The 21,435-nt window shown below is 44.8% G+C and overlaps 1 protein-coding gene across 6 annotated transcripts in view; it reads left to right on the top strand.

The window, feature by feature from the left end:
* The first annotated feature begins 5,878 nt into the window (after positions 1-5,878).
* LOC110497735 (bile acid receptor) overlaps positions 5,879-21,435 on the top strand; it is a 32,780-nt gene continuing 17,223 nt past the window's right edge. For 2 of the 6 annotated variants that reach the window (XM_021574089.2, XM_021574063.2), the window contains exons 1-3: positions 5,879-6,116; positions 14,330-14,543; positions 17,891-18,259. In XM_021574089.2, the coding sequence (XP_021429764.1) occupies positions 14,447-14,543; positions 17,891-18,259 (466 nt within the window). In that variant the 5' untranslated portion in view covers positions 5,879-6,116; positions 14,330-14,446. Of the gene's footprint in view, positions 6,117-14,329; positions 14,544-14,868; positions 15,192-16,885; positions 16,947-17,890; positions 18,260-21,435 lie in introns of those variants that run through there. The other 4 variants (XM_021574071.2, XM_021574080.2, XM_021574106.2 and 1 more) reach the window with 4 other exon arrangements.

Genomic DNA, 21,435 nt, shown 5'->3' with positions numbered 1-21,435 from the left:
AGTACTCACACTGTTGACCTTTTCCATATTTTGTTGTGTTGCTGAATTTAAAATGGATTCAATTGAGATTTTGTGTCACTGGCCTACACACAATACCCTATAATGTCAATGTGGAATAATGTTTTTGACATTTTTACAAATTAATAAAAAGCTGAAATGTCTTTAGTCAATAAGTATTCAACCCCTTTGTTATGGAAAGACTACAAGAGTTCAGGAGTAAAACTTTGATTAACAAGTCACATAATAAGTTACATTGACTCACTCTGTGTGCAATAATAGTGTTGAACAAGATTTTTGAATGACTACTTCATCTCTGTACTCCACACGTACAATTATCTGTAAGGTCCCTCAGTCGAGCAGAGAATTTCAAACACATATTCAACCACAAAGACCAGGGAGGTTTTCCAATGCCTCGCAAAGAAGTGCACCTATTGGTAGATGGGTAAAATAATAGAGCAGAGATTGTATATTCATTTGAGCATGCTGAAGTTATTAATTACATTTTGGATGGTGTATCAGTACACCCAGTTACTACAAAGATACAGGCATCCTTCCTAAATCAGTTGCCAGTGAGGAAGGAAACCGCTCAGGGATGTCACATTGAGGCCAATGGTGACTTTAAAACAGTTACAGAGTTTAATGGCTGTGATAGGAGAAAACTGAGGATGGATCAACAACATTGTAGTTACTCCACAATACTAACCTAAATGACAGAGTGAAAAGAAGGGAGCCTGTACAGTGAGGGAAAAAAGTATTGATCCCCTGCTGATTTTGTACGTTTGCCCACTGACAAAGAAATGATCAGTCTATAATTTTAATGGTAGGTTTATTTGAACAGTGAGAGACAGAATAACAACAAAATCCAGAAAAAAGCATGTCAAAAATGTTATAAATTGATTTGAATTTTAATGAGGGAAATAAGTATTTGAATCCTCTGCAAAACATGACTTAGTACTTGGTGGCAAAACCCTTGTTGGCAATCACAGAGGTCAGACGTTTCTCGTAGTTGGCCACCAGGTTGCACACATCTCAGGAGGGATTTTGTCCCACTCCTCTTTGCAGATCGTCTCCAAATCATTAAGGTTTCAAGGCTGACGTTTGGCAACTCGAACCTTCAGCTCCCTCCACAAACGTTCTATGGGATTAAGGTCTGGAGACTGGCTAGACCACTCCGGGTGTCACGGTTTTCTTGATGAGAAGGAGAGTCGGACCAAAATGCGGCGTGTAGATTACGATCCATGTTTATTGACTATAGCAACACGAATCTAAATACAAACAGTGCAAAATAATAAACGTAATGAAAACCGAAACAGCCTAAACTGGTGCAAACTAACACTAAGGACAGGAACAATCACCCACAAACACACAGTGAAACCCAGGCTACCTAAATATGGTTCCCAATCAGAGACAATGACGAACACCTGCCTCTGACTGAGAACCATATCAGGCTGAACATAGAAATAGACAAACAAGACATGAAACATAGAATACCCACTCAGATCACACCCTGACCAATCAAAACATAGAAAATACAAAGTAAACTATGGTCAGGGCGTGACAGTACCCCCCCCCCAAGGTGCGGACTCCGGCCGCAAAACCTGAACCTATAGGGGAGGGTCTGGGTGGGCATCTGTCCGCGGTGGCGGCTCTGGCACTGGACGTGGACCCCACTCCATGACAGTTTTAATCCCCCTCCTAAACGTCCCTAAATAGGTTACCCACCACAATGATAACATGGGACAGAGGGACAGCTCGGGACAGAGGTAACTCGGGACAGATGGGTAGCTCAGCACTGAGAGGAAGCTCAGCACTGAGAAGAAGCTCAGCACTGAGAAGAAGCCCAGGCAGGTAGTAGAAACTACCAGAACCTGGCTGGCTGGCGGTTTCAGCAGATCCTGGTCGACTAGCAGATCTGGGAGAATCTGGTCGACTGGCGGATCTGGGAGAATCTGGTCGACTGGCGGATCTGGGAGAATCTGGTCGACTGGCGGATCTGGGAGAATCTGGTCGACTGGCGGATCTGGGAGAATCTGGTCGACTGGCGGATCTGGGAGAATCTGGTCGACTGGCGGAATCTGGGAGAATCTGGTCGACTGGCGGAATCTGGGAGAATCTGGTCGACTGGCGGAATCTGGGAGAATCTGGTCGACTGGCGGAATCTGGGAGAATCTGGTCGACTGGCGGATCTGGGAGAATCTGGTCGACTGGCGGATCTGGGAGAATCTGGTCGACTGGCGGATCTGGGAGAATCTGGTCGACTGGCGGATCTGGGAGAATCTGGTCGACTGGCGGATCTGAGAGAGTCTGGACGACTGGCGGATCTGAGAGAGTCTGGACGACTGGCGGATCTGGAAGAGTCTGGTCGACTGGCAGATCTGGAAGAGTCTGGTCGACTGGCAGATCTGGAAAAGTCTGGTCGACTGGCAGATCTGGAAGAGTCTGGACGACTGGCAGATCTGGAAGAGTCTGGACGACTGGCAGATCTGGAAGAGTCTGGACGATTGGCAGATCTGGAAGAGTCTGGTCGACTGGCAGATCTGGAAGAGTCTGGTCGACTGGCAGATCTGGAAAAGTCTGGTCGACTGGCAGATCTGGAAGAGTCTGGACGACTGGCAGATCTGGAAGAGTCTGGACGATTGGCAGATCTGGAAGAGTCTGGACGACTGGCAGATCTGGAAGAGTCTGGACGACCGGCAGATCTGGAAGAGTCTGGTCGACCGGCAGCTCTGGAAGAGTCTGGTCGACCGGCAGATCTGGGAGAGTCTGGTCGACCGGCAGATCTGGGAGAGTCTGGTCGACCGGCAGATCTGGGAGAGTCTGGTCGACCGGCAGATCTGGGAGAGTCTGGTCGACCGGCAGATCTGGGAGAGTCTGGTCGACCGGCAGATCTGGGAGAGTCTGGTCGACCGGCAGATCTGGCTGCTCCATGCTGACTGGCTGCTCAATACTGACTGGCAGCTCTGGCTGCTCCATGCTGACTGGCAGTTCCATGCCGACTGGCAGCTCTGGCTGCTCCATGCTGACTGGCTGCTCCATGCTGACTGGCGGCTCTGGCTGCTCCATACTGACTGGCAGCTCCATGCCGACTGGCAGCTCCAGCTGCTCCATGCTGACTGGCTGCTCAATGCTGACTGGCGGCCCTGGCTGCTCCATGCTAACTGGCAGCTCTGGCGGCTCCTTGCAGACTGGCAGCTCTGGCGGCTCCTTGCAGACTGGCAGCTCTGGCGGCTCCTTGCAGACTGGCAGCTTTTGCGGCATCCTGCAGACAGGCAGCTCTGGCGGCTCCTTGGAGACTGGCAGCTCCATGCAGACTGACAGCTCCTTGCAGGCTGGCAGCTCCTTGCAGGCTGGCAGCTCCTTGCAGACTGGCAGCTCTTTGCAGACTGGCAGCTCCTTGCAGACTGGCAGCTCCTTGCAGACTGGCAGCTCCTTGCAGACTGGCAGCTCTGGCTGCTTCATGTAGACTGACAGCTCTGGCTGCTCCTTGCAAACTGACAGCTCGGGCTGCTTCATGCAGACGGACAGCTCAGGCTGCTCCATGCAGACTGACAGCTCAGGCTGCTCCATGCAGACTGACAGCTCCTTGCAGGCTGTCAGCTCCTTGCAGACTGGCAGCTCTGGCTGCTTCATGTAGACTGACAGTTCTGGCTGTTCCTTGCAAACTGACAGCTCAGGCTGCTCCATGCAGACGGACAGCTCAGGCTGCTCCATGCAGACTGACAGCTAAAGGCTGCTCCATGCAGACTGACAGCTCCTTGCAGACTGGCAGCTCCTTGCAGACTGGCAGCTCCTTGCAGACTGGCAGCTCGGGCTGCTTCATGCAGACTGGCAGTTCTGGCTGCGCTGAACAGGCGGGAGACTCCGACAGCGCAGGAGAGGAGAGAGGCTCCGGCTGCGCTGAACAGGCGGGAGATTCCGGCAGCGCAGGAGAGTAGAAAGGCTCTGGCTGCGCTGAACAGTCGGGAGACTCCGATAGCGCAGTAGAGAAGAGAGGCTCTGGCTGCGCTGAACAGGCGGGAGACTCCGGCAGCGCAGGAGAGGAGAGAGGCTCTAGCTGCGCTGAACAGGCGGAAGACTCCGATAGCGCATGAGATGAGAGAGGCTCTGGCTGCGCTGAACAGGCGAGGCGCACTGTAGGCCTGATGCATAGTGCTGGCACAGGACGTGCAAGGCTAGGGATGGGCACAGGAGGCCTGATGCGTGAGACTGGAACCAACTTCACCAGCCGACTAAAACGGACCTCAGGACGAGTATGGAGCGCTAACCCAGGTGCCATCAAATCCCTGACACGTTCCGTCAGGCGAATTCTATGCAAAATGCACCAACACAGCAACTCCCTCATTTCTCTCTCCTCCAATTTCCCCATTAACTCCTTCACAGTCTCTGTTTCACTCACCTCCAACACCGGCTCTGGTTCTGCTCTCCTTGGCTCCTCACGATAAACAGGGAGAGTTGGCTCAGGTCTGGCTCCTGACTCTGCCACACTCTCCCTGAGCCCCCCCCCAAGAAATTTTTTGGGCTGACTATGGGGCCTCCGTCCGCGCCGCCTTGCTTGCTTCGCAAACTCCATTCTCCTATATCCTTCCGCGCACTGCTCCATCGAATCCCAGGCGGGCTCCGGCACTCTCCCTGGGTCGGCCGCCCACCTGTCGATCTCCTCCCAAGTCGTATACTCCATACTGCACTCCTCTTTGGGCTGCTCCTGTTGTTTCTTCTCCCGCTGCACCTTTGGGCGGCTACACTCCCCTGGTTTAGCCCAGGGTCCTCTCCCGTCGAGGATTTCCTCCCATGTCCAGAAATCCTTATTGCGCATCTCCTCGCGCTGCTCCTGCCTGTTGACACGCTGCTTGGTCCTTTTGTGGTGGGTGATTCTGTCACGGTTTTCTTGATGAGAAGGAGAGTCGGACCAAAATGCGGCGTGTAGATTACGATCCATGTTTATTGACTATAGCAACACGAATCTAAATACAAACAGTGCAAAATAATAAACGTAATGAAAACCGAAACAGCCTAAACTGGTGCAAACTAACACTAAGGACAGGAACAATCACCCACAAACACACAGTGAAACCCAGGCTACCTAAATATGGTTCCCAATCAGAGACAATGACGAACACCTGCCTCTGACTGAGAACCATATCAGGCTGAACATAGAAATAGACAAACAAGACATGAAACATAGAATACCCACTCAGATCACACCCTGACCAATCAAAACATAGAAAATACAAAGTAAACTATGGTCAGGGCGTGACACCGGGACCTTAAATAAAGGTGAAATAAACATTTTTAAAAAGCAGTGAGGGGAATTACTTCTTACTGTAACGCATTGGCTAAGCAAACTAACGCCAGGCTCCAAATCAAGACACCCTTGAACAATGTTTTATGAAGAGGATCCCTTATCTGAATTGAGACTGCCAACATGTCTACCTGCAAAATTCATTTTTTTTCTTCAGCTCTACAATTATTATTTCCTTATATTTTCTTGCTACGCTACAGTATATTGTATAAACAAACCTTGCAATAGGTGGCCTAGCCAGGAGAGCAATTCCAGTGTGTCTGCCTATAGGCCTTGTGTTAAGGTACTACTGTAAATAATTACATTCTAAACACAGCATCATAGCACTTTTGTGTTCGTTATGATTTATGGTGAACATGAACTACTGTATCCAATGAATGCCTTGCCTTACAACTTATTAACTTGTGCCTCATCCAAGACTTACTTCCTGTGACTAATTGTGTGTGTGTCTGTGACGTGTCAGAGGGAGTGTGCTGGTCTGGTCTCTATGTTAGGCACCAGACATGGCCACCACATCGCTTGGTTGGATGAGGAGGGCTTTTGGGGATAGTAGGAGGCGGGGGAGGAGGGGGAAGAGGGGTAGTGAGGGGGAAGAGGGGTAGTGCGTTCATGGAGAGGAATGGACAGCTTAATTAATAACCACTGTCCCCTTTCACCATGACCCCAGCCAGTCACACATACTCTTCCTACAACCCCAGACATTCAGATGCTCATTAGCAAATATTGCTGGTTCTGTACTTTACGTGGGGATCAGAGAGAGGGTGAAGGCTGGGACTAGACTGGATTTACACAGGGGAAATCCACACTGAGAAATAAGGTAAGGACGAATGATAACTCAAACATGTATCACGTATAGCAAGCTGTAAAAAAAAAAATACTTGTCATAATTGGTGAGAGGGATAGGTTGACTCGTTGTGTAGGCTGACGAACTGGCCTTGACGCCCTCGTTGGGATCTTCATGTGGGCTGCGGTTTAATCTCTGGGGAAATTAGCCCTGAGTAATTCATTAAAGCTATGTCAGGTAAGATGTATAAATCCAATGGTTCACATCAGTGGTTGGAACTGAAATTATTTTCCAATCGTGTCATTCTAAACAGAACCATACATTTCTTTGTTCCGTTCCACTGTTCTGACCAGAAAAAAACAGTTTTGAACCCCCCAAAAAGTACCAATTTATATTGTTTATTTTTAAACCGCTGAAATTGACATTTTATACATTTAGCTCAACATAAAATTACTTCACCAATCTGTGCGGATAGAGCAGCTTGATATAGAGCAGGCAAGCTATAGTTGTTTACAAGCATTGGACAGATAAATGTAGGGCGCAAGATGCCACTGAAATGTTGCTTGTGGGGAGAGAGCGAAAGAGGTTTGAGGAGGAGCTTGGCATCTTGTTATGACATGCATTATTTCAATAAGTGTAACGTCGACTTAAGGAGTCAGGAAGCGAGTGCAGTTAGTGAGTTTAATATTAACGAACGTAGACCAATACAAAATGGCAGACAATATAACATAACCAATACTGCCTGAGTGGTGAATACAATGAAGTGACAGATAAAGTGGGAGTAATCAGGGAAGTGATGAAGTCCAAGTGTGTCTGATGATGAGGCGCAGGAGTGTGTAATGAAGATTGTCAGGTGTGCGTAATGATGAGTTGCCAGGACCAGTGGTTAGTAGACCAGCGACGTTGACACAGAAGAGGGGGAGCAGATGTGACAGTACCCCCGCCGACAAGCCGCTCCAGCCACAGGATGACGCCGGCCAGGAGGACGGTCCCGAGGGCATGGAGCAGGTTGGTCCAGATGGCGAAGGTGGAATTCTCTGATTATGTTGTCATCAAAATGGCATCCACCAGAACCCAGCACTGCCCCTCTGGACTACACCCCTCCCGGTCCACCAGGTACTGGATCTGACCCCACGACGTCCAGGGGAGGCGGAGGGGTGTCATGGGGGACGGCATTAGCCAGGGGACCAGGAACCACCAGCCTGAGGAGGGAAACATGAAAAGAGGGTCCGGTAGTTAGTGGGGAGCTGTAATCAGTATGTTACCTCATTGACCCTCCAGAGGACGTTGAATGGCCCCACAAACTGGGGTCTCAGTTTCCAGCAGGGCAGGCAGAGCGGGAGGTTCCTGGTGGCGAGCCAGACGCGATCACCAGGATGGAACACGGGAGCCTCACTATGGGAGCCTCACTGCGGTGGCGGTCCGCCTGCTTCTTCTTCTGGCGGACGGCGCATTGGAGCCGGACGTGGGAAGCTTTCCAAACCGCCTCTGCACGCCGGAACCACTCGTCCGCCGCAAGAGCGTCTGCCTGGCTCGGGGTCCACAGAGCCAGGGCCGGCGGGTACCCCAGGACGCACTGGAAGGGAGACAGCCTGGTAGAGGAGTAACGAAGTGAATTCTGGGCGTATTCAGCCCAAGGAAGGAATCGGGCCCACTCACCCTGCCGGTCCTGGCAGTGACTCCTCTAGACCCTCCCTAGCGCCTTGTTCATCCTCTCCACCTGACCGTTAGATTGAGGCTGGTACCCGGAAGTGAGGCTGACCGTGACCCCCAGCTTCTCCTTGAAAAACTTCTATACACGTGGTGTGAATTGGGGACCACGATCGGAGACAGTATCCTCCTGATGGCCATAGTGCCCGGAAGACCTGCTGGAACGATGCCTCTGTGACCTGGAGAGCAGTTGGGAGACCAGAGAGAGGGATGAAACGGTATGATTTTGAGAATCTGTCCACAACCACCAAAATGGTGGTGAAACCATCAGAGGAGGGGAGATCAGTGATGAAATCAATGGACAGATGAGACCAGGGACGCTGAGGCACAAGAAGGGGAAGGAGTTTCCCTGCTGGAGAGTGCCTGGGAGATTTAGATTGAGTACATACTCAACATGAGTTGACATAGTGTGCAACATCCTGCGCCAAAGTGAGCCACCAGTATTTCTAAGAAAAGGATTTAATGTTGCGGGTGATAACTGGGTGTCCAGTGGCGAGGGATGTGTGTGCCCCGGTCAGCAACCAATCTCTGACCCCCGTGGGAACGTAGATGCGTGCCGGAGGGCAGGTGGCAGGAGCGGGTTCTCTCCCCAGAGCCTGGCGGATGTCCACATCTACGTCCCAGAACATGAGGCCAACGATACGGGAGGACCAGTTGATGGGCTGGCAGACACTCACAGGGCCCTCTACTGACATGGAAACACAGGGTGCGGGAAAGCAGGTCATCCGACATCCTGGTCTCCAGGCGGTAATCCACGAGGAGATGATGGGATTATGGAGTTGGAGCTACGGGAGACCAAGGATGACTTTGTGCAAGGGTGCGGAGGTGGTGCTTGGGTCCCATGGTGAGAAGCTGTGACTGTGCGTTTTAGTACCGGATCCCAATGGACGCAATGCCTGGACCGGAAACGGAGAGGAGAGCGGGTATGAGGTGATGTGCAGGGAGGAGGCAAGGGCCTGGTCAATAAAATTCCCCGCATCACCGGAATCCACTAGAGCTGTAGAAACAATAGATGAGGGACAGCCAGCTAGTGAAATCGATACTCACGCCTAACCTAGGAAACGGATGATCACAGGGCCGCCCTCTGCTCTCATGTATTCCGGGTTGAGACGTACCGGACACCATTGGAGCTGGTTCCCCTCCTGGCCGCAATAGGGACAGAGCCCTAACTGTCTCTGACGGCATCGCTCAGCCGCGGGTAGGCGTATGGCCCCTACCTCTATGGGTTCATGCTCTGACTCAGAGCGGTCAACGGAGGACGGAGAGAGGCGATGGCGGTGCCGACGCTCCCGAAGAAGGACTTCCCCAAACTGTTGCCACAAAGTTGGAGGCACAGAATCATCTACAATGTCATTGTATGCTGTAGCATTAAGATTTCCCTTCCCTGGAACTGAGGGGCCTAGTCCGAACCATGAAAAACAGCCCCCAACCATTATTCCTCCTCCACCAAACTTTACAGTTGGCACTATGCATTGGGGCAGGTAGCGTTCTCCTGGCATCCGCCAAGCCCAGATTCGTCCGTCAGACTGCCAGATGGTGGAGCATGATTCATTACTCTGGAGAACGCGTTTTCATTGCTCCAGAGTCCAATGGCGGCAAGCTTTACACCACTTGAGTAAAAGTAAAGATACCTTAATAGAAAATTACTCAAGTAAAAGTGAAAGTCACCCAGTAAAATCCTACTTGAGTCAAAGTCTAAAAGTATTTGGATTTAAATATACTTAAGTATCAAAGGTAAATGTAGTTGCTAAAATATAAGTATCAAATGTAAAATTATAAATCATTTTTAAGTCCTTATATTAAGCAAACCAGATAGCATCTTTTTCTTGTTTCATTTATTTACGGATGGTCAGGGGCACGCTCCAACACTCAGACATCATTCGTAAACGAAGCATGTGTGTTCAGTGAGTCCGCCAGATCAGAGGCAGTAGGGATGACCAGGGATATTCTCTTGATAAGTGTGTGAATTGGACCATTTTCCTGTCCTGCTAAGCATTCAAAATGTAACGAGTACTTTTGGGTGTCAGGGAAAATGTATGGAGTAAAAAGTACTTCGTTTTTTTTTGGAACATTGTGAAGTGAAAGTAAAAGTTGTTAAAAATATCAATAGTAATGTAAAGTACATATACCCCAAAAAACTACTTCAGTAGTACTTTCAGATATTTTTACTTAAGTACTTTACACCACTGGAGATTACATGGCTCTGTGCTCGATTTTATATACCTGTCAGCAACGGGTGTGGCTGAAATAGCCGAATCCACTAATTTGAAGAGGTATCCACATACTTTGGTATATATACAGGACCATTCTGGAAGAAAACCTGATGGAGTCTGCAAAAGACCTGAGACTGGGACGGAGATTTGTCTTCCAACAAGACAATGATCCAAAACATAAAGCAAAATCTACAATGGAATGGTTCAAAAATAAACATATCCAGGTGTTAGAATGGCCAAGTCAAAGTCCAGACCTGAATCCAATCGAGAATCTGTGGAAAGAACTGAAAACTGCTGTTCACAAATGCTCTCCATCCAACCTCACTGAGCTCGAGCTGTTTTGTTCCAACCCATGATGCACATGGTGATTTACCTCCTCTCTGTTCACTGCAGCCACCATGGGTGCTGCTAGTCAGTGATAGATTCAGGGAGTCCATGGAAAAGTTTGGGGAAAGGACTGTGTTTATTTTACTGTGATAATAGAGGAATAGAATAGCACCTGTGTTCAGCACAGGAACAGAACTCGTTCAGAGGGGTTGGGTTAAATGCGGAAGACACATTTCGGTTGAAGGCATTCAGTTGTGCAATTGACTAGGTATCCCCCTTTCCCAATACAGAATGTAACCTAAAGACAATAATTGAGTAGTGTTCAGTGTGGTTATGGTTACACCAAAAGGGAAACAAGACATGACACGAGACAAGGTCCTGAGGAAATTACATTCAGTGGCTTTATGCAGCCAATCTTACCAAATGTAACCAGCGAAACACAAACTGAAATTAAATTATTTGACAATGCATGCTATTGTATTATACACAGCCTGTTATAGAAAGTAAATGTTGGCTTTCTCTACTGTTATGCACCATTATTTTCAGCAATTCATTATCAAGCACAGTAATTCAATAAGTATTGGATTATCCAATGAGGTGTTTTGAGGAATTAGAATACTATAATACTGGGAACCTCAATTTGTGGCTTTCGTTCGTTCCAGTAGCCAAGAGATTTGGAAGTCTGTTAACGCAAGACTACTGTATAGTAAACACTTTAAGACTACTGTATAGTAAACACTTTAAGACTACTGGATAGTAAACACTTTAAGACTACTGTATAGTAAACACTTTAAGACTACTGTATAGTAAACACTTTAAGACTACTGTATAGTAAACACTTTAAGACTACTGTATAGTAAACACTTTAAGACTACTGTATAGTAAACACTTTAAGACTACTGTATAGTAAACACTTTAAGACTACTGTATAGTAAACACTTTAAGACTACTGTATAGTAAACACTTTAAGACTACTGTATAGTAAACACTTTAAGTGGATGGCAAGTGTACTCCACCACAGTAGGCTACTTCACTGTTAATAAACCAAGATAGCTTTGCCCAGCCCATTAGTGTGGTATGGTCCCTTCCAGAATTTCAATAAGCACCTATGTTACCCCTCTCCTTCACCTCCTACGGGGCACACCCAGGATGTTACCTCACCTTGGCCTGTATGGAAAGACGACCTGTCAGGTGTGTTGGTATAAAGACTTAGTACCTGAGACTTAATTACTGTACATTGATAGGGGGCAGTCAGAGGGTAATACTGTCTTACCCTGGTCAACGGCTATTGTAGCACTGGGGAGAGTTGCGAGGGAGGTACCATATACTGTAAACACAGAGGAGGGATGCATTACATTTTTTTGCAGTAGGTGAGGAGTTTCTTTCTTTTAATAGGATGAATTAAGCCATTTACATTACTTCATAAGAATTGTAGAGGTATGGTCATTGTTAAATTTGGATAATTCTGCAAATATCATAATTACCATAATGTAGAATAATGCATTGCCAATGTATACAGTGCCTTCAGAAAGTATTCATACCCCTTGACTTATTCAAAATTTTATTGTTACAACCTGAATTCAAAATGTATTAAAAATAATAATAATCTCACCCATCAACACACAATACTGTCACGGCTGTCGAAGGAGGAGGACCAAGGTGCAGCGTGGTAAGCGTACATATTCTTTATTTAAGATGACGCCGACAAAAACAATAAACACTCCAAACAAACCGTGAAGCTAAAGGCTATGTGCCCTAAACAAAGTCAACTTCCCACAAAGAAAGGAGGGAAAACGGGCTACCTAAGTATGGTTCCAAATCAGAAACAACGATAGACAGCTGTCCCCGATTGAGAACCATACCTGGCCAAAACATAGAAATACAAAAATCATAGTTAACAAAACTCCCCAAATCACACCCTGACCAAACCAAATAGAGACATAAAAAGGCTCTCTGAGGTCAGGGCGTGAGAAATAACCCATAATGATGAAGTAAAAATGTGTTTTTAGAAATGTTTGCAAATGAAATACAGAAATATCTTATTTACAAAAGTATTCACACCCTTGAGTCAGTACTTTGTAGAAGCACCTTTGGCAGTGATTTCGATTGTGAGTCTTTCTGGGTAAGTCTCCAAGAGCTTTCCACACCTGGATTGTGTGTGCAACATTAGCCCATTATTATTTTCAAATTTCTTCAAGCTCTGTCAAATTGGTTTGTATATCATTGCTAGACAACCATTTGTTGGTCTTGCCATAGATTTTTAAGTAAATCTAAGTCAAAACTGTTACTCGACCACATGCACTGTCTTCTTGGTAAGTAACACCAATGTAGATTTGGCCTTGTGTTTTAGATTATTGTCCTGCTGAAAGATGAATTAATCTCCCAGTGTCTGGTGGAAAGCAGACTGAACCAGGTTTCCCTCTAGGATTTCGCCTGTGCTTAGCTCTATTCTGTTTATTTTTATCAGAAAACAACTCCGTAGTCTGTGCTGATGACAAGCATACCCATAGCATGATGCAGCCACCACTATGCTTGAAAATATGGAGAGTGGTACTCAGTAATATCTTGTATTGGATTTCCCCAAACATAACACTTTGTATTCAGGACAAAAAGTAAATTATGACTTTAGTGCCTTATTGCAAACAGGATACATGTTTTGGAATTTTTGTATTCTTTATAAGTTTCCTTTTTTTCACTCTGTCAGGTTAGTATTGTGGAGTAACTATAATGTTGTGTTCCATCCTCAGTTTTCTCCTATCACAGCCAATAAACTCTGTGACTGTTTTAAAGTCATCATTGGCCTCGTGGTGAAATCCCTGAGCGGTTTCCTTCCTCTCCGGCAACTGAGTTAGGAAGTACGTCTTTATCTTTGTAGTGACTGGGTGTACTGATACACCCTCCAAAGTGTAATTAATTATTTCCCCATGCTCAAAGGGATATTCAATCTCTGCTTTTTTAACCCATCTACCAATGTGCATCAAAGCTGGGACCGAAAGAATGAGAAACAGCTTCTATCTCAAGGCCATCAGACTGCTAAACAGCAATCACTAACTCAGAGAGGCTGCTGTCGACATTGAGACCCAATCACTGGACACTTTAAAAAATGGATCACTAGTCACTTTAAACAATGCCACTCTAAACAATGCCTCTTTAATAATGTCTACATATCTTACATTACTCATATCACATGTATATACTGTATTTTATACCATCGACTGCACCTTGCCTATGCCGCTCGGCCATCGCTCATCCATATACTTATATGTACATATTCTCAGTCATCCCTTTAGATTTGTGTGTATTAGGTAGTTGTTGGGGAATTGTTAGATTACTTGCTAGATTTGTGTGTATTAGGTAGTTGTTGGGAATGGTTAGATTACTTGTTAGATATTACTGCACTGTTGGAACTAGAAGCACATGCATTTCGCTACACTCGTATTAACATCTGCTAACCATGTGTATGTGACCAATAAAATTGGATTGGATTTGATTTTAATGGGTGCCCCTTCTGCATTGGAAAACATCCCTGGTCTTTGTGGTTGAATCTGTGTTTGAAAATCACTGCTCGACTGAAGGACCTTACAGATAATTGTATGTGTGGGGTACAGAGATGAGGTAGTCATTCAAAAATCATGTTAAACACTATTATTACACACAGAGAGAGTCCAAGCAACTTAGTATGTTACTTACATTTTTACTCTTAAACTTATTTAGGCATGCCATAACCAAGGAGTTGAATACTTATTGACTGAAGACATTTCAGGTTTTCATTTGTAATTAACATAAAAACATTATGGGGTATTGTATGTAGGCGAGTGAAAAAAAATCTCATTTTTATCCATTTTAAATTCAGTATGTAACACAACAAATCGTGAAAAAAGTCAAGGGTTGTGAATACTTTCTGAAGGCTAAAGAGTTGTCCATGAGGTATTTAACACCAAGTAGCTTAACAAAATGTCAAAAGTAACACTAACATTATGTCTGGGTGTATCTTAGTTTTCTTACAGGATTGGACTGGAAAGAACTTTCTTAATTCCCTCCTTGTGTCTTGGCCAATCACACCATCTTTACTCTGAGCTGAGGTTCTGAGCTGAGGTCCAACCAGATTTGTGAATGAATGAGTGGGTGGGCCACAACGTCAATGTGGTGGGACTACTACAGATCCCTCCCAACGATGGATTCCCACTGTCTGAGAGCTCACACTTCTTTGGTAAGCAACCTCCAATGACTAGCCTGGTCCCAGATCAGTACTGTATGTGCTTCATCCAACTCCTCTGACTATTTTTGTCATGCAATACATAATATGCAGTGTACCATTTTTTTTTTACAGTATATGCATATGGCATGCCAATGATATGGGAGTTGGCACATGCAGATCTGGGATCAGGCAATCGAGTTGACACCTATGACACACATTACCTCTCAGTCAGTTGCAGCCAGTCACACAGGCCAGATGTGAAAGTGACTTTACACATTACCAAAACAACTACGTTATAGATGGGCAGAAATGTGAATGTCAAGTTAATAAGTAACCATGAAAACCTTTGCTCCCCTTTGTCATTCCTGAGTCAGTCCTCAAGCAAGCACAAAACTGTTCTGTTTTAGGACTATTGAACCAGCATTTTAATTGAGAATTTCCTTTTCCGAAGACAATAGAGGGAGTTATGCTGAAGTAGAAGAAGTAACGGTAAGAGTAGAGCCGCAGAGGGGGATTACTTTTCAGTTGGTCAGAGAAAGAAAGAGAGATAGAGAGGGAGGGAGAGAGACGGTGAGAGAATGATAGAGAAAGGGGAGGTTTTTATTGTGGATGCTCTGAGAGACCCTGAGATGGCCATGGTCCAGATCAAACCTTAAGGAGGTCAGTGTCTAACGCCTGTCGATCGTGTTGCGTCAGTTTGGGTTATGTGTGTTATCAGATGAGTTTGGATCAACTCAACACTATAAAACTGTACGGCTACATTCATGCTGTCTTTTGTTGTTGCCCAGTATGTATTTTTACCTTATGTATTTTAATGAATAAAAGTGAAATTAAGGTATCGAAATGGTTCAAATGCTAGCTGTCGTCTAACCAAGGGTTCACGCTTACAAAATAGGAATAGAATTATTGCTGTATATTTTATGACAGAGTAGATAAACCTGATGATAAAGCATTTCTGAAATATAGAAATATGTATAATATAAGTAGAAATATAAGTATAGATACAGTGGGGAGAACAAGTATTTGATACACTGCCGATTTTGCAGGTTTTCCTACTTACAAAGCATGTAGAGGTCTGTAATTTTTATCATAGGTACACTTCAACTGTGAGAGACGGAATCTAAAACAAAAATCCAGAAAATCACATTGTAAGATTTTTAAGTAATTCATTTGCATTTTATTGCATGACATAAGTATTTGATACATGAGAAAAGCAGAACTTAATATTTTGCTACAGAAACCTTTGTTTGCAATTACAGAGATCATACGTTTCCTGAAGTTCTTGACCAGGTTTGCACACACTGCAGCAGGGATTTTGGCCCACTCCTCCATACAGACCTTCTCCAGATCCTACAGGTTTCGGGGCTGTCGCTGGGCAATACGGACTTTCAGCTCCCTCCAAAGATTTTCTATTGGGTTCAGGTCTAGAGACTGGCTAGGCCACTCCAGGACCTTGAGATGCTTCTTACGGAGCCACTCCTTAGTTGCCCTGGCTGTGTGTTTCGGGTCGTTGTCATGCGACCCATCTTCTTACTGAGTGGGGGAAGGAGGTTGTTGGCCAAGATCTCGCGAAACATGGCCCCATCCATCCTCCCCTCAATACGGTGCAGTTGTCCTGTCCCCTTTGCAGAAAAGCATCCCCAAAGAATGATGTTTCCACCTCCATGCTTCACGGTTAGGATGGTGTTCTTGGGGTTGTACTCATTTCAGAAGGGCCTGGACATGCGCTGGCTTGAGCAGGGGAACCTTACGTGCGCTGCAGGATTTTAATCCATGACGGCGTAGTGTGTTACAAATGGTTTTCTTTGAGACTTTTGTCCCAGCTCTCTTCAGGTCATTGACCAGGTCCTGCCATGTAGTTCTGGGCTGATCCCTCACCTTCCTCATGATCATTGATGCCCCACGAGGTGAGATCTTGCATGGAGCCCCAGACCGAGGGTGACTGACCGTCATCTTGAACTTCTTCCATTTTCGAATAATTGCGCCAACAGTTGTTGCCTTCTCACCAAGCTGCTTAACTATTGTCCTGTTGCCCATCCCAGCCTTGTGCAGGTCTACAATTTTATCCCTGATGTCCTTACACCCTCTCTGGTCTTGGCCATTGTGGAGAGGTTGGAGTCTGTTTGATTGAGTGTGTGGACAGGTGTCTTTTATACAGGTATCAAGTTCAAACAGGTGCAGTTAATACAGGTAATGAGTGGAGAACAGGAGGGCTTCTTAAAGACAAACTAACAGGTCTGTGAAAGCCGGAATTATTACTGGTTGGTAGGTGATCAAATACTTATGTCATGCAATAAAATGCAAATGAATTACTTAAAAATCATACAATGTGATTTTCTGTTTTTTTGTTTTAGATTCCGTCTCTCACAGTTGAAGTGTACCTATGATACAAAATTACAGACCTCTACATGCTTTGTAAGTAGGAAAACCTGCAAAATCGGCAGTGTATCAAATACTTGTTCTCCCCACTGTATATGCAGAAAGTACAGGGCTGGCAGGTAGCCCAGTGGTTAGAGCATTGGTCCAGTAACCAAAAGGTTGCTTGATCGAATCCTTGAGCTGACAAGATCAAATCTGTCTTTCTGCGCTTGAAAAGGGCTGTTAATTAACCAACTGTTCCTAGGCTGTCATTGTAAATAATAATTTGTTCTTAACTGACTTGCCTAGTTACTGTAAATTAAGGTTAAAAAGTACCATATCTCTTTGGAGGTAGTTAGTTAGCTCAAGCTGTCCTTTCAGTCTTTTATTGCAGTGTTCTGTGAGAGCGTGAGGTTAAAGGTAGACTCAGCTAAATGATGTTGCCACAGATATTGAGATGAGCTACATGCATACTTTGCTCTTACAGTCACACACAGAATCTGCGCATGTGCATGGGTTAGCTTCATGCTGTTACAGTGTGGTAGCCAGCACACCAAAACAGTGGAGAAGTTGAGCCTTGCACTTCAACGCTCTTAGTTGTTGCAAATATTGACCCACTATGCTGTTTACTTTTTGCGTCATATCGCTGAGTCTACCTTTAAGTTTTGCTGGGTTTATATGTGTAGATTACTATCCCCTGTTATGTTAACGTTTAAAAACTCTAATTAAGTCACTATCTAATACTACTTTAGCTTCTGCTGGGAAGTGTTTTTTGTCTGATCAGATAAATGGTTTTGTTGTGACTCACTATGCTTGGGAAAATACAGGACTAATTGGCTTGGGAAATGTGTAGCTATTGTGGCTTTTCTGAACCATGCTGAAAAAATGCTGACTTTTTATTGGCTATAAAAACTGTACATCATTAAAATCATCAGTTAATTGCACACTTCTATTCAGTGATACTCTCATTTAATCTATGCCTCTTTCTTTTCTCCATCCAGATATTCTGGCAGAACAAGGGAGCCCTCTGCTCCAAGACCAGGAAGTCTTACCCTTCACCAGCTATCCCAGCATGCAATACCCCTCGGTGGAGCCCTCCCCACCATACTACTCCAGTCAGAACTACTACCCCCAGTACAACGCCGATGAGTGGTACTCACCCACAGGGATGTATGAACTGAGGAAAGGACCCCTAGAGGGCACTTATAATGCTGAAATGGAAGAGGCGTCCACCATAGTGCCTGCGGTGTGCAATAGGACCCGGCACACATCCCACACAGGCAGTGTCAAAGGGGAGGAGCTGTGTGTGGTGTGTGGGGACAAGGCATCCGGGTATCACTATAATGCTCTCACCTGTGAGGGATGTAAAGGTATCAAAACATGATACAAAAATTGTCACACGCTTTGTAAACAACAGATGTAGACTAACAGTGAAATGCTTACTTACGGGAACTTCCCAACAATGCAGAAAGACAGAAAATACAGAAATAATAGAAAAGTAATAGCACAAAAAAATAAAAGTAATATTAAATACACAATGAGTAATGTTAATTTTGCTGTGTACACTGGGTACCAGTACCGAGTCGATGTGTAGGGATTTGAAGTTATTGAATTATATCTACGTTGAAGAATAACAGTGAAGACATCCAAACTATGAAATAACACATATGGAATCATGTACAGTTGAAGTCGGAAGTTTACATACACCTTAGCCAAATGCATTTAAACTCAGTTTTTCACAATTCCAGACATTTAATCCTAGTAAAAATTCCCTGTCTTAAAAATTCCCTGTCCAGTTAGGTTCACCACTTTATTTTAAGAATGTGTAATATCAGAATAATTGTAAAGAGAATGATGTATTTCAGCTTTTATTTCTTTCATCACATTCCCAGTGGGTCAGAAGTTTACATACACTCAGTTAGTATTTGGTAGCATTGCCTTTAAATTGTGGAACTTGGGTCAAATGTTTTGACTAGCCTTCCACAAGCTTCCCACAATAAATTGGGTGAATTTTGGCCCATTCCTCCTGACAGAGCAGACAGAGTCAGATTTTTAGGCCTCCTTGCTCGCACAGGCTTTTTCAGTTCTGCTCACAAATGTTCTATGGGATTGAGGTCAGGGCTATGTGATGGACTCCAATACCTTGACTTTGTTGTCCTTAAGCCAAACGACAAATATTGTTACAGTACTCGCTTTAGAACATGTCTTCACTATTATTCTACAATGTAGAAAATAGTCAAAATAAAGAAAAACCCTTCAATGTATAGGTGTGTCCAAACCTTTGACTGGTACTGTACATACAACTAGGAATAAAGTGACTAGGCAACAGGATAGGTAATAAACAGTATCAGTAGAGCATGTGATGAATAAAAAAAAAATTGTGCAAAAAAGGGTCAATGCAGAGAGTCTGGGTAGCTATTTGTTTAACTATGTAACTAACTATTTAGCAGTCTTATGGATTGGGGGTAGAAGATGGTCAGGGTCCTGTTGGTTTCATACTTGGTGAATTGGTACCACTTGCAGTGCGATAGGAGACACAACAGTCTTTGACTTGGGTGGCTGGAGTCTTTGACAAGTTTTAGGGCCTTCCTCTGACACCTTGCCTGACCACTCTGCCTGCTCCTGACCCTGAGCCTGCATGTCGTCCGGTACTGTTGCCCCACCCTGGTTTACTGACCCCTGCTTTCCTTGACCTGTCTATCGCCTGCCGCTGTTGAAATATTAAACTATTGTTTACTCGACGTGGTCTAGAAGAAAAATAAACGCACACCTATTAAGACGAGGTGCTGGCTAGCGGAATAGAAACTTGAAAATAAAAGAGAGCCGCACACTCTAGGAGCTCAGATGCAAAAATGTAATACCAACGTTTCGACAGCCAAGCTGTCTTCATCAGGGTATAATCACAAACACTGCGGGATGACTTGTTTATATAGTGTCAAAAGACACAGGTGTCTGTAATCATGGCCAAGAGTGGCCTAATATCATTGGTTAATAATCAAATATTAAAATGTCATACAAAGAACAGCATACAAACAACAAATGGATAGCATACGATCATAGATTAATTTGACTACACAAGTTTACAAACAATTACAATGGCAAAGTCACAATAATCGCAAGAATGGCTTAAGATCAAAGTCTACGTTGAGACCGAAGGGCGCAAGGGTCTTTAAATTAAAGATCCAGGCAGCCTCTCGTTTTAACAATAAATTATCAAGGTCACCCCCTCTCCTAGGGAGGGTGACATGTTCGATGCCAATATAACGCAGAGACGAAATCGAGTGGCCTGCCTCCAAGAAGTGGGCCGCAACTGGATAAGTAAAGTTTTTACACCTAATGGTGCTACGATGCTCTGAGAGACGTACCTTTAATTCGCGCTTTGTTTTACCTACATAATTTTTACCACAAGGACAAGTTATAAGATAAATAACTTCCTTAGTGGAGCACGTAATAACACCTTTTATTGGGTATCGATTTCCCTGTTTGTGGGTGTTTAGTGTGTGCTTAGTGTGTGTGTGCTTAGTCCCCTCCTGTACTATTTAATGAAGCTGCCAGTTGAGGACTTGTGAGGCGTCTGTTTCTCATGCTAGACACTCTAATGTACTTATCCTCTTGCTCAGTTGTGCACCGAGGCCTCCCACTCCTCCTTCTATTCTGGTTAGAGCCAGTTTGCGCTATTCTGTGAAGGGAATAGCTGTACGAGATCTTCAGTTTCTTGGCAATTTCTCGCATGGAATAGCCTTCATTTCCCGGAACAAGAATAGACTGACGAGTTTCAGAAGAAAGTTCTTTGTTTCTGGCCGTTTTGAGCCTGTAATCAAATTCACAAATGCTGATGCTCCAGATACTCAACTAGTCAAAAGAAGATCAGTTTTATTGCTTCTTTAATCAGAACAATAGTTTTCAGCTGTGCTAGCGTAATTGCAAAAGGGTTTTCTAATGACCAATTAGGCCTTTAAAATGATAAACTTGGATTAGCTAACACAACGTGTCATTGGAACACAGGAGTGATGGTTGCTGATAATGAGCATCTGTACACTTAGGTCGATATTCCATAAAAAATCTGACGTTTCCAGCTACAATGGTAATTTACAACATTAACATTAACTATACTGTATTTCAGATCAATTTGATGTTATTTTAATGGACAAAAAATGATATTTTCTTTTAAAAAACAATGACATTTCTGAGTGACCTCAAACTTTTGAACGGTAGTGTAGGTGTTATATTTGTCCAGGTGGGAGAGGGCAGTGTGGAGTGCAATAGAGATAGCATCATCTGTGGATCTGTTGGGGTGGTATGCGAATTGTAGTGGGTCCAGGGTCTTTAGGATTATGGTGTTGATGTGAGCCATGACCAGCCTTTCAAAGCATTTCATAACTAAAGATGTTAGTGCTACGGGGATTGTCATTTAGATAGGTTACCTTGGCGTTCTTGGGCACAGGGACTATGGTGGTCTGCTTGAAACATGTAGATATTACAGACTGGATCAGGTAGTGGTTGAAAATGTCAGTGAAGACATTTGCCAGCTGGTCAGCGCATGCTC

The sequence above is a fragment of the Oncorhynchus mykiss genome, chromosome 2, assembly GCF_013265735.2.
Source record: "Oncorhynchus mykiss isolate Arlee chromosome 2, USDA_OmykA_1.1, whole genome shotgun sequence".
NCBI classification, from domain to species: domain Eukaryota; kingdom Metazoa; phylum Chordata; class Actinopteri; order Salmoniformes; family Salmonidae; genus Oncorhynchus; species Oncorhynchus mykiss.
This window is presented reverse-complemented; position numbering and strand designations above follow the sequence as displayed.